Source organism: Halictus rubicundus, chromosome 7, assembly GCF_050948215.1.
Source record: "Halictus rubicundus isolate RS-2024b chromosome 7, iyHalRubi1_principal, whole genome shotgun sequence".
Lineage (NCBI taxonomy): Eukaryota > Metazoa > Arthropoda > Insecta > Hymenoptera > Halictidae > Halictus > Halictus rubicundus.
The window spans coordinates 19,519,917-19,537,976 of record NC_135155.1 but is presented as its reverse complement, the minus strand read 5'-3'; the positions used below and the strand labels follow the sequence as shown (position 1 = coordinate 19,537,976).

The 18,060-nt window shown below is 39.8% G+C and overlaps 2 protein-coding genes across 3 annotated transcripts in view; both read left to right on the top strand.

Annotated features, from left to right (window-relative positions):
• Positions 1-18,060, top strand: part of LOC143355836 (uncharacterized) — a 92,379-nt gene that overhangs the window by 21,317 nt on the left and 53,002 nt on the right. The gene's annotated exons all lie outside the window — the stretch shown is intronic.
• The window catches only part of Cht7 (chitinase 7), a 28,490-nt gene continuing 15,256 nt past the window's right edge, over positions 4,827-18,060 (top strand). The window contains exon 1 of one of the 2 annotated variants that reach the window (XM_076790985.1): positions 4,827-5,192. In XM_076790985.1, the coding sequence (XP_076647100.1) occupies positions 5,190-5,192 (3 nt within the window). In that variant the 5' untranslated portion in view covers positions 4,827-5,189. Of the gene's footprint in view, positions 5,193-15,173; positions 15,285-18,060 lie in introns of those variants that run through there. The other variant, XM_076790986.1, reaches the window with a different exon arrangement.

The following is an 18,060-nucleotide window of genomic DNA, read 5'->3' as shown; positions in this document are numbered from 1 at the left end:
AGCATGCAGAACTGTCTTTTCTCCGATTGGTACGTTAGGTCTCGAGCTCATGAGCAAATTCGACTTGAACCCTTCGCTATTCATAATTAACCGAAACGTCAATCTGAATACCGCTATGTGGAGCGTGTGGGATAATATAGGTAATACTTTGACTCTGCTCTGCTGGTACCACTAGTGCTAAAAAATGACTTTCACTTTTTCATAGTTGCAAGAATATCGAGCAGCGGAGCGATGACTTTCATGCAATTGCCAATTATAGAGGATGGGTGCTGCTTGGCCACGGTATTTTATTCTGAACGTTGCGTTGCCTATGAAACGATCGACGATTGGGCTAATTAATTGCTCGATTCTTCCTGGAACATCGATAATTACACGATCACGTCTTATATTTCGGTGTCGGCTGACTTATTATACGAGCTTTATTAAAATTTGAAATAACAGCTTTGGCTTTGGAAGTATGAACGGTAAAATGTCAAATGAAAATCATTTGTTATCGCTGTTGGTAACATACCGATGTTCGATAAACTCGATTCGATGAGTTCCGATAAAAACATAGAATAACATTTTCAGCGTCTTTCATTATTCTCGCTGTTTTGCGTTCGATCTACTAATTTTTGCCACGAACGCATAACATCCGCAATCTTCTTATTAATTTTACACGTAATACAATTTGAATTTTCCAACACGGTATGCTACATGTATCGCGACTAGAGGACACAAAGCAGAATCTGAAAGCCCTTCCGAAGACTAACAACGAATATGAATTATTAACAAATAAAACGATTTCGATGAGTGCCATTGCGTAGGAAATCGTGAGGTAAAGGGTTAACAATCTGAAATATTCAAGTCAATAGCACAAGGTGATTATAGTTTATAGGTTGACCTCGTCATAACCGACGATCTGGAAAGACGTTATTTAAAAATGTGTGAACTGCAAGAAAAGTATAAGTGGAGCACTACGGTAGATCGTAAATACACGGCCTACTACATACTGCAGTAATCTTTTCAAACAACATCGAAAGAATTTGCATTTTTGAATAGAATAGGTAGTACAACAGAGAGTAGGTTGTCAACGGATATAGTGGAAATTGAACCTCAGAATACACATTAAGTCTACTCTACATTAATTGTAAGTACCGAATGATTATTATGTTGGTACTGAATTTTCGTTGCTATATAGGTACATACACAGTGGATGATCAAATGATTAGAACCACTCGTATAAATTGACGAGTTTACATCGGAACATCGGTTCATTTTTTAAACAAAACGACAGGTACACTAAAACGCATGGTAAAATCGATCGATCCTTTTTCTTATTTAAAATGACGGATTTCATCTAGAATATTTTCGAAGCTGTCCTCCATCGACATCGACAGAGCGGTAAACGTTCTACGATCTGGAATTCTACCAAGTGGAAAATGTTCCTGTTACAGACACGACGTGCTCCACTTTCATTGCCATTCTCTCGGTCATACATTAAATGCGTGTCCACCATTGCAGCGTAAGTATAGTTATCGTTGGTCATTTCACCAATTGAAGAACGCCGCTAAATGCGCGCGAATGGGCTACGCACTTGCTAATACTTTCCTCGTAAATAACAAGATTGTAACTGCTTATACAGGATGTCCGGAAAATGTTGTACTTTCTTGAAAGATACGATTCCCGAGGTGATTCGAAGTAACTTTTTCCCTTACGAAAATGTTCTCCGCGACTTTGTTAAAGAGTTATTCGGTCCGCTGTATCCGCGCTCTGGTCGGTCCGTGTTTTTCGTTAATCACTTTTTAACAAAGCCGCAGAGGACACGTTCCCAAAGGATAGGTTTTCGCTTCGAATAAAATTCGAGGGAGATCACCCCTTTCAAGGGAGTAGAACATTTTTGAAACACACGCTGTAGTTCAAGTTAAAAGCAGTGCGAAACTTCAACGGGCAATTTCATTAACTTAAGAATTGGTTCATTTAGTTATTAACAACTGTGCTTTCCGTATACTCTGTTTAATTTAATTTAATTAAATTTAATTTAATTTAATTTATAGGATGAATGAACAAATGCTGCTTGTGCAGGAGACACGACACGGAGGGCAACGAGCTGTATTAAAATCTTTCTTTTTCAAATTATACAATAATTATAGTTTTCAATCGCTAAATACGCGAGAGAAAGTTAGTTAATTTAGATTAAATTTTCTTTGTGTTTCAGTTTTTAGGTGTAACGATATATGTACATACATATGTACTAGTATTAAACCTAGACATTATGTCTGAATTTCAGCTGGATTTGACGGTTGTCATGACCGTGGCAGTTTATTATTCAACTTTCTTTTCTGTATTTTAGTATTAATGTGACATTCTCACAATCCGTTCTTAGTTGAAAGTCTCTTGAACTGTTTCGCAGAGAAATCTGATCCTCTGAATGCACGTGGTTCAATCTGAAACGTACATCATTGGAAAATGTATGAATTACTTTCAAAAATGTGTAACGCAAATTAATTGTTTCTGTGGTAGATACAAACATTTTCGAATTACAATACAGTTTTTACAGTTCTTATCTAGGGAATACGATGCAATGTTTCCAACTGCAAATCAACACTTACATTCGATTATCTGCTTCTACGTAATTACCTAGATCCGGTCAGTATTGAAACGATGAATGTGCTTCATGGCCTTCTACGATCGTTCAAATAATATATTAATATTAATGATCGATACTATTACTTCTGCACTCGTGAGAATATTTTCACGGTGAGCAACTGTTACGCATAAATCTGGGATCGACTTTCTATGTTGTTTTATCGTGCGACATTACGACGTCGTGTTAGTTATTGTTAATTAAAGGTCCGACACTTGCAGCTTCTGAACGTAGAAAAGTACTTGGCCTTTGGTAATAAAGATATTCATCTGAAAGAATTTTTAAAAATTCAATGTACTGTAGTTTCATATTATTTATTGTCTTGAGTCGCTAAAAATTTGATTTCACCTGTTTTCTATACGTGTAGTTTTTGTTTTGCTATCTACTCGTGCATATAGATCATATACCTTGTTAATGAGAGACATTCACCAATTTTTAATGATAGATTTTCCGTAGCAATACTCTTCCGTTCACGGAAAAATAATTCCGAAATTTTTTGCTAAGAACAGTATATATTAGCTACGAGAGTGCAGGACGTAGGTTGGGAAACGCTGTTCTAGTCGGCCGCTATGTAGACCGCTAGATCGCTAGATCGCCGTTTCACTCTCGCGTTCCCGTTTACCGTGCAGCCGATTGGGGTCCGTTGTCAGCTTCGAAACGATACCAACACCACCGCGACAGCCAGCTGTTGCTCGGCAACGAATGATCGGCAATGATCGGTTGTTTTTCAACAACGTTAGCTTGAAACAGGATCACCCGTTGTCAGAGAAACTCCAAATCCCGCGTTCGTTGCTGATGAGCGAACAAGCAGATTTTACGAGCAATGGCTTCCTTAATGCCGGGAAAAACAATATTATCTTCTTTGTCACTGTTATATTGGTAGAAATGACGACTCGTGCTGCGAATTAATTTCGTTGCGATGAAATTCACTTTTATTCTCTTTGTTTAAATGTTAATCGATTAACGCCATCGTTGATACATTGCGCTTTCGCAAGCTCTATCGTTCTTTGTATCTGTTACTTAATTCGCATATTTTTTACATGTTAGATATTTGATTGTTACTTGGTCAATGGTTGCTCAATGTTTACTAATTATGCAACAGATTGGATCAGCATTAAAATAATACGAATTAAGTGGATTATAAAATGCCAGAAAATTTCTTGAATTTTTCGTATCGGTCGGACAGTTTGATTCAAGAGGACTGTTTATTAAACAACATTTATACGAGTACGTCACATTTGATTTTTATTCTGCTGCTTCAACATTTTTGCATATTAATTACTCTGGACCTTTCATTTTCTGTTTCGTGCCACGTAACATATATTTTTTAGTTTATAAAGGTGCACTGGTTGATGAATTCAAGTTAGAAAGTAGGTGAATAAATGTATATCGAGTAGATATTCTATGTTGAAGTATTTATTTGGTCATTCGCAACTGTAATAATTTGCAATATGAACGAAAACAAAAATTGAAAAATACTTTGAGTAAATGCGTTCGATGAAAATAGTATTTTAAAATGACTGAAATTTCAAAAGTAGCGCATTCGTGCAATTTATTGTTTCTAGTATTTTAGTGTACGTGGATGTAATATGTCGGCTTGGAAATGTTAATACTTCATACTTTACCATTAATAAAGAATTTAATGAACGGGAAACCTTGTGAAAATCTGTGCGTAAATGATATTTATGATCATTTTCGCGTATCAAAATTAATATTAAAAAATCCCGTTTTTGATTCAACGTGTACAATATACAGCGGCTAACCAGTGACCGATTAAACATTTAATCTATTTTCTGCGAAAACTTTCTGTTTTCACATGATATGGGAGAATTTCTTTCGTGACTGAATTTACCGTAGGTTCGAAGATCGAAGATTCCTTTTTACAACAACCCTTTGAAACTTGATGTACGATTTTTGAAAATATTTTTTGTAGAGAAATGAGGAATAAATTCGGTTATACAAAGCCCTCTTCGAGTACCTTGCATTCCTATAGATATAGAGGAGTTAGCAGTGCACCTTTCGTTCGAAACTCGGTAAAACGATCACAAAAAATGGTACATCAAGCCTTAGGAGGTAGCAGGTGAAGCGTAAGCTCCAGTCTTCAAATCCATTATCCCAGGAAAACCGCGCCGCGCCGAAGAAAAGAGGTGTACAGTGTGAACGAGGCTACCGAAAGACGAAATATTGGAGGAAAGGAGCCGCGGATCTGTCAAGAGGGAGAGTGAGAGTGAGCTAGCGAGCACGAGAGAGGGGCAGAAAGAGAATGACAGCGGGCTCTCGTTCACTATGGTCAGTGCTTTTCGAACTGTTGCCCAGTGACAGTACCTCGAACATGTGGCGGTGGATCCTGGATCATTGATATTCGCAATTTAAAACGTTCTCTTCTGACGCACAAGAACCAAACGACGCGGCACACGTACACGGAATTCCAAGCGAATTTGTCGGTTTTTGTTTTGTTTTGTTTTGTTTTTTTTTCGCGCGGGCTTGAAGTTCTTCTCCTCGTATCTTGGTGCTACTGTTCTACTTTAGGAGTGTGACATTCGACAGAGAAACTGGAGGAATCATGGTAAGTAGCGATCAGCCGGTTGAGAAAAGACACGCGGCCGCGGTCGCGGGGACACGATTGCGTGTCTTCGGCCGTTTGACCCTAATCATCTTTCCTCGTCGTTCCTCGTCGAACGCGAACGCCGCCGACAACCACGATCACGTTTCGAATGAGATTTCACCCGCGCGACCCCGTTACCTCGCGCGCTATACCGGTAAACTCTCAAAGGGGCCGCCACCGCCGCCGTCGCCGTCGCGCCACCGTGACAATCCTGAAACTCCTCGGGCTCTATCTCGGAACTGATCGGCCGCCTATTAGACCGTTACCACCCACCGAAAAACTCTCGAAAAATCGGATTTTCCGTGATCGGTCGCGCGCCCAAACTTCTCCCAGAGGAAAAACTCGCGATCTGGTTGTGCCTTGGAAATTCCAGACGGTAGCCGACTCCGTTTTCAAACTCGTTTGATTCTTTTTTCATTCGAGCGATGTTACATCATATGTAGATTCGTGTAAGACCACCGAGGAACCGGTCTGAAAAGAGATCGATTTGGAAAGGATTAAAACGAACGTCGAGAAATCGTGACGGGGCTGTGTCACCCTTTTTTCTTTTCGCTCCGTGACCGAGCCGAAATACGAAACAATAAGTATCATGAATACCGATTTGCGTTATTACCGCGTATGCACTGTTTTCCTGGCCGCTACCATACGCGCAATATTGTATGTACGTAACAGCATGCGTAACAACAAATATGTACAAGTTATCGAAATGTAAAGTTCCTTCGTTGTAATTATTCTTCTTGAACGCGACGAATAAAGAAAGAGTGGTGATTAGGACCCGTTATCATTTAGCCTCTTTTTAAGTGTGCAGACCTTCCTAAAATTCTGGCATAAATTTGTCGGAAATTCCTTCATAATTTCAGACTAAACAATCGAAATGCTCTAAAGAATACAGTAGCGGAAGATACTGCGTATCTTTAGCCTCGTAATGAAGCGCGACAGAAATCGAAGCGCGACAGGACTCTTTAAATCGAGTCCTCTTTCGCCAGAGTCCCAGTCGGTATGTTCTCGATTGTATCATGTTGCTCGATCTATTGCGAATGCGTATGTATATCCTGTATACGTATACAATACATATCGAAATATATATGTAGAAGAAACGAACGAATGGTATCGTCGAAAGAGTAATTATTTATTCTAGAAACGTTTCAAGGCTTGCGAGCAGTTTCGCGCGAGACAGAGTTTCGACAATAGTGCGACACACGATAAGTGGAATATTAATTGTCTCGTTCGGATGACCAAATATCAAGTGAACGTCGATCATGACGAAATTTCTCGATCTATCTCGACGTATCTCGTAAATCGAGCGGACAGCGACAGAGTTTCCTGCCCACGCATTCTTGAGGACCTTCGCTGCAACAAGTACCAAGAACTCGTTTTGTCCTTCCGGGTTACTCAAGCCCTCTCACTTTCGTCGTGCGACGAACTCCCGATCGATTCTCCTTTCTCGATCATCGAACAAATTCGAAATGGAATTTGTTCAATTATCCGGTGGAGGAACTCCGGTGGAGCCTGCGGAGGCTCGATCGATTGATTTTCACTGTAGAAACTAGCCTTGCAGGAACAACGAATAGGAATGTTTGACGTTCGAAAGAAATTATTATAAACCGAGTCCCCCCTTTCATGGCCGAGAGGCTGAAAAAATAAACTTTGAATTCTTATCGCTGAAAATTCACATAGCAGTCATGTTTTCCGCGTTCAATTGAATGAACCTTGTAACCCGAACGAATTCGGATGCGCAACAAATACAGGCAAATAGGCTACCGAAAGTAAGATATGGGAAGCCCTAGTGTTAATTACTTTCGATCGTAGAACAACTTTTGTTTCGTATGTAAGATATAAATCCGTTCTGTTCTCTCTACTGTGTGTACAATAACTCGATTTAGAGTGGCCAATTCCATTGGCGAAGCAACGGAAATTCCTTATTTTACGGCTAAAGATTCGCACGACTATATTTTGCGATTTTAAATGTAAGACGGTCGATAGCCGGGATTAATTACGGTTAACGATCGAGACTCTGCTCGCTTTTCTTCAAGTGCATTCAGCCGCGTAATTTGAAGTTTTCACACGAACGTATCGGTCTTCAACGCATGAATGATTCGTTCAACTCTTTCACAATTTTTCCTCCATGCATGGTTTATTGCGTTTCTAAGCTGAAGCGCGGAACAGATGGTATATTCCTGCAGAAATTTCGAGTAAAACGATGAAATTGGGTTCATTACGCTAATCATGTCATTGAAACTGCATCTGAACCTACTTCTCATCGTTAATAGGTATATCAATGAAACATGCAATTATTATTTCATTAATATCCCATCGACTATCAAGTAATTGGCGTTTTTTCTATATTAGTTTATCGTACTATGATATTTTTCAAGTCATTGAAATTATACCATTTTTTCTTTTCTGTAACGTTATTTAGTTAATGTTAATATAGTTTTATACTTTTTCATTTATTTCGAAACAAGTATGAGAAACAGCAAATCCAACGATAGAACACCTGTCTCATATGTAAGGATAACATTAATGTAACAATTGATTAATATCATCGGCATACCAATATTTGATGGTTTTTCTCTGCAATCTTGGAATGCCTCCCTCAAAATGAAGAAGTAACACACACAGAGGCAAATTAAGACTTTTCTCATATTTCTTGCATCGTAGAAGCTCCTTTTGTAGTAGAAACTGTCCGCGAGTCTCTTCTGTGGCCATCCTCGGATGCAACATATTGCGTTGAATTATTAATGAACGTCCCTGGCAATCGATAATCGTGACTAGCCGCGTAACGGTGAAGAAAAAGAGAAATGTCGTTCCTACGTATCCATTGACACCGATCGGTGAAACTACCGAGAACCTGGTTCTCCGCGGGTTAGCGAGTTCGAATATTTCTACGTTAAATCGCACAGAATTTGACACCGTGCTCGATAAATAATCTTTCGAAAATCTGCGATATTTGGTGACGTTCTTGAAAAATTTCAATTCTTCGCAATTTATCGCGTGCAAGCTCCTTGACTCGAATATAAGACGACTTCTTAATTATTCTTTGACATGCTATCTGTCCACAACGGTATTTGAATTCTACGTAGAACAACATAGTCCTATTAGAACTCTGATGTTTAATCGAAAAAATTATGCAGGACTTTGTGCATTACTTTGACATTGAGGAAAATGAACATTACTTTGAGTCCAGGCCTATGGTTGTACTATTAACAAATAGTAAAAATATTAATTAAATCATCACAATCTAAATATCCGAAACCAATTATTTCCGAAAACCGGAAATGTCTGATAATGACTGGACTGTGAGAAAAATGAGTAGATGAAATGCAAGGCGATAAAAATATTGTTGTATTATTATATTTTTGACCAATTAAAATGATCAAGAAACGAAATAAATGTCTATGTAACTTGTGCATCTTGCAATTAACAGGGACAATAAATTTATTTTGTATAAAACTCCGCAGTCTAACAATACGATTATCTAATAAATATGAATTAGTAAACTAGACGCAACACAATGGTACCACTAAAACCACTGTACCGCCACGTAACACGCACACAATACATATATGTATGTACCTGTAACGTATCCGAAGCAGTTCACCTTGTTTACTTTGTTTCCTTCTTCGAGCTACAAACGCTGCCTATCCGATGAAATCATTTTTAAGTATCGGTGTATAATATTATACTTTCGGCAGACTCGAAGAATTTCGGCTGAAAGGAGGGTGGCCACTGGCCAGGTATAATAGGTATTGCATGATACAGCGAACGATTCAAAGTACATTATAATGTATTCTTCTGATCTTATAGAAGGAGATTTTTCTGGTGAAAAGCCGTCAAATGGCGTTTCTCGACATTTACTACAGGGTCGCGCAGATTCGCCATATTTGTCTGAGATGTGACCCGAACCTTGGTACAACATAGTCGGCTCAGACTCAATAAAAAGTTCAAGGTACTTTATTTATAACGATGGTGATACCGGTTGACAACGAGCCGTTGTTTGACAAATGATGAACGTGGATTTTGAGGGTCGGGGGAAGAACAGAAAATTTTAGTGACAATTTTCATTTTCATTGTGATTCTTATTGGAAAATATTTTCACGCGTAACAAGTAGACTGCAGATCTTTATGAAAAATTAAAATTGTCTGTATGAATTGCAAGAAATTGGAACCTAGTAGAAATTCCCTTCCCTCTTTAATAACTTCAATAACTTGAAAAGAATACATCGACACACTACTAAAATTCTTTTAATCATTGCAATCTTTCAAATTTCGTCTATCCATTTTTCCCATAAATCCATAAAATCCGCAGTCTAGTAATATGTAAAAATTTGTACAATGCTCAAGGACTTTAGAACATGGTTGTGCTAATTTTCATTATACCGTAACTTAATTAAATTGCATTTCAATTTCATAGTAATTCAATTCAATTGTATTTACGTTGTAATTGAATTACATCATTCAAACCTTTCGAATGGTTTAATTGCTAATTACCATAATCATACGTTCATTTGCGTTGCAATGTATTTGAAGTACAACGTAATGTAAATGTCATAGAATTACATTGCAAACGAGGAAGTTTGTTTCTATTCAGGTATTGTGAATTTATAAATTGTAATACCTTACCCATCGCTCGAAATAAGTTTTTTCTGTTTGGAATGCTTGCGCGGTTTCATCCTATCAGTACCTCTCACTTTGGTTACCTATTGTGTAGTTCGTAATTCCGATTCGAACACTGATTGTATTTCACGATCAGTCACGATTATAAATCGCACTGCAACTTGATCGAATGAGAGATCTGATATAGGAGCTTTTCTTTTTGAAAATATTCTTAGAATCGTCGATGGGGACACGAAATGTAACGAACGAAACGAAAAACCGGATGCGCGACGAGTAGGTGACAGGACAGATGGGATGGAAGGGAAATCAAAGAGATTCGATAGATTTCCCTTAACGGCAGGAAACTACTGAAAGTTTCATAAGCGTCGGTCCACAGGGCTCTCCATGCACGCCTGCGGCGGAAGTCGGGTGAAAACGGCTCGCAAACGTGCGTAGCCTGAAAACGATACGAATCGATACGTGCCCGCCACCATTCTACCCAGAAGAAATGCTCGCGAGCGCCCAAGAAGAACGAGCGAACCCAGTTAACCTGCCACAAGTTTTTGCCGAAACAGGTTGGCAAAGTTTTCAGGTTAAAATACGCCATCGTGCTCGCGCGGGCTCGAGCGCACCCGGTATACGTACATACATACATGTACCATACCATACCATACCACCGATCTGCCAACAGGTCCGACAAGTCGCGCGACTTATGTAAGTTTCACACGCGGCTATGGTTGTCCCTACGCCTCCCCCCGGCATTGTACTATCACACCTATACCTTTCGGATAGGTCATAGATCCTGGAAATATAATATTAGGTACTTGAATAGCTTTCTGCCGTTTTCCAATAGACGTCGCACAGTTAGTGGGTCGGATTCGTCAAAAACGTGGCCAAAAATCAAACGATTGAATAAATTAATGGAATATTTTTCTAAACGAGGACCCTGATCACAAGTAAATTGTAATCGTGATCACTGTAAAAAAAAAAGAACATGGCAGAAAGTCACACCATAAAATGGTATGTAAAATTAGTAGTATTTAATTTTCGCTAAAAAGAAAGGCAAATTAACTTTTTACATAACGCATTAGGGACTCGTGTTAGCAATATCTGAAACTGATTAAATCCAATTGGGGAAATCTATTCTCTTTGAGAAACGAGTTGTTAGTGCCAGTAATAATATCGGCCAGTTTATATCGTATCGTATCGTATAATAATAGTGCTTTTCGCATTAATTTGCTCAACAGTCGATTAATTTGCTCAACATTGAGAGGAAAAGCCACGAATGGTTAACGAATGAGCTGTATTATCGTGTTAACGGTAACTTCCACTGGTGGATTTACACCTGATGGTTTGTTTGCGACATAGGAAGTACATACATGTTGTAAGAGCTCGCATACGTTATGGTACATATCGTGCGAGCTAATGAAGGTTCTCGAATGTGGCTATAAATTCTTCGGCAACTGTTTCGGACCACTTTTCAGTATTTTACACGCGTTTTATCGTAAACGCTTCCGTCTCTTATTATAATAATTAGCCGTGACGCGGAATGGAGTCCATTAAACAAATGAATGCCGGCAGCAGATATTGCTACCTGATTTTTCGAATGTTGCAACGGTTCTTTTGCAACTTCCTATTTCGTATTAGTTCAGGGGAAACAGTTTGCGTTGGTATACAGTTGGATCAAACCCAAGTGGCCATTGATTCAGGGTCATCGAGAACCAATGATTGCACACTGTCCGACACTACTTCCGGTTCGTATGAATTATTTATCGGGGAGTGAACGATCTTTAGCGGTCAATCCAGTTTGATTAGATTAGAATTATTCACATCGACGACGTATACTTTCTAAAATGATTTTTCTATCGATAAAATTCCTCGAACGTCTCAAATTATTCGTATATCAAATGGAACGTTGAATATTTCATTTTCCTCTGGTTCAAATTAGATTTTGTCAAAATACAGATGTCTACACGAAAACTACCTATTGAATCATTATATCCCCTCCTTTAAGTTATAAATTCACCAGAAACATTTAATTCTACTTTCACATATGTACCTATGTACATATGTATGCTTCAACGTCTTCGATCATGTTGCGCTAACTTTAAGTGTTTTTGGTTTCGAATAAATGCAACATTTTCGAAATCTATAATGATTCAAGGTAAGTCCATTTAGCTACTACAGGATATCGTATCCTATGACAACGAGTCAAAGAGAACCAGCTTAAGCGACTGTAGAAATGCACAGAATCTGAGCTAAAGACTTTTCAAATATGCGTGTCTGTTGGAATTACGAATCGGGGAGTTCCACGACCTTATTGCAAAAGTCGACGCATAATGGTGACGATGACGTAAGTGGTACATATACAGCTACGAATAGAGAGGATGATGACCGAAACTGCACGTTACTAAAGAGTTCTAGGGTATTTCGATGATGCACTCAAGTGTAATAGAACCTCGGTTGCACGAGCTATGATCGAGGATGAGACAGGATAATCAAATGCCGATGCTTTATTATACATTCTTCTGTCGTATTAACTATTTTCTTTTGACGTGGTGATCCCTGACAAAAGTGATTTCACGTCGTGAAAGGGTAAGTACACCTTGGGATAAACGACTAAATCATGTGCAACACGCGATTCGATGGATTGTTAGAAGAAAATATTTTATACCAAGTTTTTGATGTTTTGAAATTATCCAATTTGAAATTGACGACTCTGAATGGGATGTTTCGAGCGAAATCAGTCAGGCTAATCAGCATTTGAACACGAGTATTATCGTAGATGAAATCGTGAGTAGATATTCATCATAGGAAGGATATTCGTTACGAAAGCCGTGTCCTAGAAATGGTTACTTTTCTCAAGCTTGAGAACACTATTGTTATGCAACTTTTCACGTTTCTCATTAAGCGAATTCTTTATTGGTTGTTTAATCGAGGCATTTGCCGAAGCAGTTTCCAGCCGTTGTGGTCAGGCCGCCGCGCCGCGTGTTCCGTAAATTCTGCTAATAAACGTTTCTAAGCGTTTGCCCGTATACCCTGACGCTTTCTCCGAGTGTTTGTCGGTGTTGAAGCGTAACTCGAGAGCATACTTGCGACTTTCCAAGATAAGTTCGCGAGCCATTGTGCCCGACAGAAACCGATACTGTTTTGGTACCATGGCAAAGAACAGAAAACTCCTGCGTACGATAGCAGCATGGCATGTGCCGAAGATCCTCGAAAAACGTCGAGTCGCTAGTTGATCAACTAGCATTTCAGATGTCGTCGCAACAATTAATTGCCGCAGAAACTAAAGCAGGATTACTCGAAAACGTAGTGCAGCAGATCAAACTATCGCATAATAAAAAATAAAAAACCATGTGAAAATAGAAGATTTCACCATTCAGTTCCTACGTTCATTTGCATACGTCGTATCTCCGAAACTTTATCGAATCAAAAGAATATAAAACAAGAAATCAGAAGATCTGAATAGCGATCATAACAGAATTTTTATTAATTTTTTCGAGCATGAGGACAGGCAAGAAACAGGTTCGAAAGAGGTGTCCTTGCCTAGATTCTTTGTTCAACTTGTTCTGCTCATTTTTTACACGTCATCTTTTCGAATAAGTTTTCGACTATAGGTATTAGAATCTGTGTTTTTATTTGGAAGAGACGAAAGACATTCGATAGCGTTCGTGCGCGATGAGTGTGTGCACGTCGAGCGGAAAAGGAACTTTTACCGAGTGTTTAGAAAACGTGTAAACTGGATTACACGGGCGCCAATTGAAATTTCCCGCGATCGCCGGTGACAGAAGAGGTTGTTTCCTCGTTAGACGAGCGAATAGAAATTTTCGAGAAACGTTTCAGACTTTTAGAGCAACCCGTTGTTGCTGTCGTAATATTTAACCGTTCGTACGACACTTGAGCACAACACGGTTTCGCGAGTGAAATTTCGAAAAGTTCGCGTCATTACGCGATTCCATCTTCGCACGCACACTCTCCTCCGTAAATGTTCGTATCGGGGCGAGGGCACGAAAGTCGGTCATTGTCTTCTTTATTGATTCATACGTAAGAGAAACGTATCGCAAAATTTCGAGAATTTGTAATTAATATTTTTCAGTATTTCATAACTAAACAATATCTTTAAACGTTGCGTTGCTTACGGTTAGTCCAAAATTTTCATTTTAATAACGAATGAGCCATCAAATTATTAGAGCCGTAATACAAAAAATACTATGCTGTGTAGGTAGACCTTCATATAAAAATTTACTGTTTCACTGTAAACTTTTAAGTGGCTCGAAGTATTTGATCACTCACTGTGTCTATACAGCTCACTGTATAACAATGCTTTGATCGGTTTTATACACCATCAATTTTCTTTTTTTCACTTCGATGTAAAATTGCTAATCATGGTACAACGCAGAAAATGATGTTTTGTTTGAACTGCAGCTCGAATACCATTTCTCGATAAGGAATATAACATGTAATTGACACATCTCGTCGTTCGCTTGAAGAGAAAACGTGGTCACGTGTATAATTCAGTGTAGAACGCGAGGCAGGCATTATACTTGTTACGCATACTGAAAATTTATCGATTTTCTCTTTACTTTCACCGTTTTGCAAAAGGGCATATTCTATATACCTTAATAACTTGGTATTTCCGTTTTGTTACCTGCCGGGAGATACGATCCAGTCCAATGCGAAGAATAATACATAGAACCTCCTCTTGCCGTCGAAGCTTTCACTTGATTTCAGGTTAAACGTTAATTGTGCCGGTTAATAAAATCTACAGCCTCGTCTTGAAGTCCCGTAACAAAATCTGAACCGTGCTCGAAATTCAAATTTTGGTGAAAGTCGAAACATGCGACACCGAACGCTGTTGCTAATTGGCCAGTAGTGAAGTTCTAAGAAAACTCGTTGCTCTATGGTACTTATACCTCGACTGCTTAGCATAGATAGAATCACGTTAGTTGTTTCGACTAATTGACTTTTGTATTTGAATAGTTTCGATTCACCTTCTTCGAAATATTTCAAGACAATCGTCAAAGTTATTAGTCAAATGTAACTGATGAAGAAGAGTAGAAATTATTGTGCGCGTTGAGGAAATAAATGAATATTATTGAAAAATCACATAATTGTTGCGGATAGATACGTGGGTGCCGGGATCCCCCCTTCTACCTTTAGAGCAAGTTTAGAGCAAGTGTGTGGAGTTTGCGACGCGCGTTTCAACGTATTAATTCGAGAAGAATTTGGTGTATTTATTGTAGATGTAGTTGTCTGCGTACATATTAGATAGAGCGATACGCGTATTGTAAAGGATATAAGCGACGTTCAGGTGTACATACTCCCTTCGACGTAAAGGCGCGCAAATCTCGGCGGTGCAGCGCGGTGCAGTGCGGTGCAGTGCGGTGCAGTGCGGTGCGGTGGAAATGCAACGACACAGGTGTCGCGACGCGTGCTCCAGCCAACCGAGTAAAGGTAGACGTCTATAAACTATTAATTACGTGCAACTGTCATTTGAAGTCTGTCATCATCGAAACACATAAAAAATACAGGTTCATTAAAATTTGCAGAACACGTTCCGTTTAACGAAACGAAGCGTTCAAATTAATTTAGTGTATTACGTAAAACAAATATTACCAATAAAATATTATTTTACTACAGAAAAATTAACATGCAAGCGGTGGTTATAGTTGATCATTTTCGCTCACAAAAACATAGTTATGTGAACTCATTAGGGAAACCAACATACTCAAAAGAGTATAGCACCTGTTCGACTGGAAATGAACGAAAAGAATTTTTGCGAAGGCGGTTTACAACCGCATAAAACAACTGGATAAATCGAAACGAGTTTTGTAAACATTCCTCGACGGGAATTATAGTGAAATAGAGAGCGATATTGTAACCAGAGTGTCGAACGGAGTTTATTACGTGGTCCAGTAAGTTATTATCTTTTTCTCTAAAAAAGAAAAGAAAAGAAAAAAAAGACAGACAGACTCTCGTTTGGAGAGTCTGCAGTCCTCTAGAATGTGTCACACGCGTACAACTAGACAACCTACACAAACACAGTTATGAAATTTCTCACACATACTCGTTTGTCCGAAAACTAGAAACGCAAAGTGATAAAATTAATCTGCTATCAGAAAGGAACCGAAATCACGGTAACAAACATTTTATTCTTATTCTTTGTTAGTAAAAGACAATAACAGTTCTAGCGTTAATTGCTCTAGTAAATGAGAAACGGTATAAAACTATATTACACTCTATAGAATTACGTGTTTATGTTTCTCTTGAAATTTTTCTGAACTATAAATGAACGAAGATTCGCGATCTAGCGGTAGCACGAGCCCGTTCGATGCAACACTTTTGCAACCGCTGCGCGCTGTCGGATCATACGGATCTGAAATGATAGGGACTCTCGCAAGTCTTGTGCTTTTCCTATCTTCCAATTACGCAATCGTTCCTGTCGTCTTCGCGTCTTTGAATTTTTCTCACATTTGTCAGCCCTGTTTCAGGATTTTGCAACAGGTTACCGCATCCACAGTAACTCGAGATCGAGATCGGTGCACCTGATGCACGGAGCGGCCCGGCCCGGCCCGGCCCGGCCCGGCCCGGCCGCCTGCGTACTCGCTTGACGCGAACCGATGTCGGATCTCTCTTGGCAATCGCTCCTTTACAATTTCTTACTCCGAATTGTACTGCGACGAGTCTCCTTTGACAAATTCTGCCGTTCCTATGCGTGGAATTTCATCATAGGTCACAGTTTGCGTCCCACTTTACGAGCATCCGTTTCTTAGTCTTTTCGGAGCTACTGAACATACAATCTTTTTAACAACATACATACTGCTGCAAATTCCACCTACTCATTGTTGTCATAAACGCATAAAAAGCGTGGTCTAGTAATCAGCTGTTCTCATCGAACTTTGTAATTCTTGTTCGTTTGTTTTTTCAATTTTTCCAAGCTGCTATTTTGATTGAAAGTATGATTTACTAGAATCAAAAGTGGAACAAAAGTTCCGGAGGGACCCCCGATCGGAAGAATATTCAGGTAGTCCAAGGAAGTTTTAGATTGGTCTACCCTAAGCTAGCTAAAGGTAGACCAAGCTAGGCAAGCATAGGTCAGGACGTAGCTCTGGAGGATCTCTGGTCGACCCCGAGGTAGGCATTGGTAGCTTTGGAGGACTCCTGGCCAAGCCCAAGGTAGCCTAATAAAGGTAGTCCATGGTTCTCCTGATTCCAGATCCCGTTCGCTCCTGCCAGAGTCTCTTTTCTGGCCCGACCAACCGATTGAGCGCGCTCGCCGAGCTCTGGTGCGCAGGTGCGTAGGTACGCCAGGTACGCAGCGATGCGTCGCTCTCCCCACTCCCTCTACTTTCGGTAGATCTCGATCGTCGTAATGGTTAATTATTGATGAATTTATTACTTCTGGCTGTTTAATGTCCTCCATCGGTCTCGGTGCACGCGCAATATGTACAACCTAAACAATCTCCGTTTCCGACAGATATAATAGTCGGATCAAATTCAACCGGTTGGTCAAGGCCACTTTCTCAAGTATAAATCCCGGCAGGAACGGCTCTATCGTTCACGCTATGTTTTATGTCAATTGGTTTCACTATTTAAAAAGACATCAGTGCGACATAGTAACTTGGCTATCGAAAGGAAGGACGTAAAAACGATCGTAGTCGGATTGCGCTGGCTAGCATGCTCGGTTGTTTCGAATTTCACGAGTCGAGAGAATAGTTAATAAAAGTGTAGATTTCTGTAGGAATGTTGAGCCCCCTTCGCGATACCCTACGATCTATTTGGTTGGCGGAGTCGTTGGCAAAGTTTCTTTTCTGCGGTGCACCATGGCTCTCGCTCTCGGAGGCTAGTTCCCGCGTAACGAATCAAAACGGAACGGGAGCAGGAAAGGAGGCGAAAAGGGCAAACGCAGCACAGAATACAGGACATGGTGAAAAAGAAAGCTAAACTCGGTCTCACGATACTTTACGGTACCTTTCTCCCGACGCTACGATAAAGGCTTCTCTCTCTCTCTCTCTCTCTCTCTCTCTCTCTCTCTCTCTCCCTCTCTGCCCGCCTCTTGGCCGTTCCACCGCTGTAGTTGTCACTGTCCCGTTCGCGTGAGCTTCCAGGCGTGGTTGAACCGTATGGACGCGGAGTTACGCGGCTGTCACGATTTTTTACGCATCGGCAAACGAATTGATCGAGGAGAAATAAGGCTTTTTACGCGTCCCCTCTACCCATCTGTTACGAT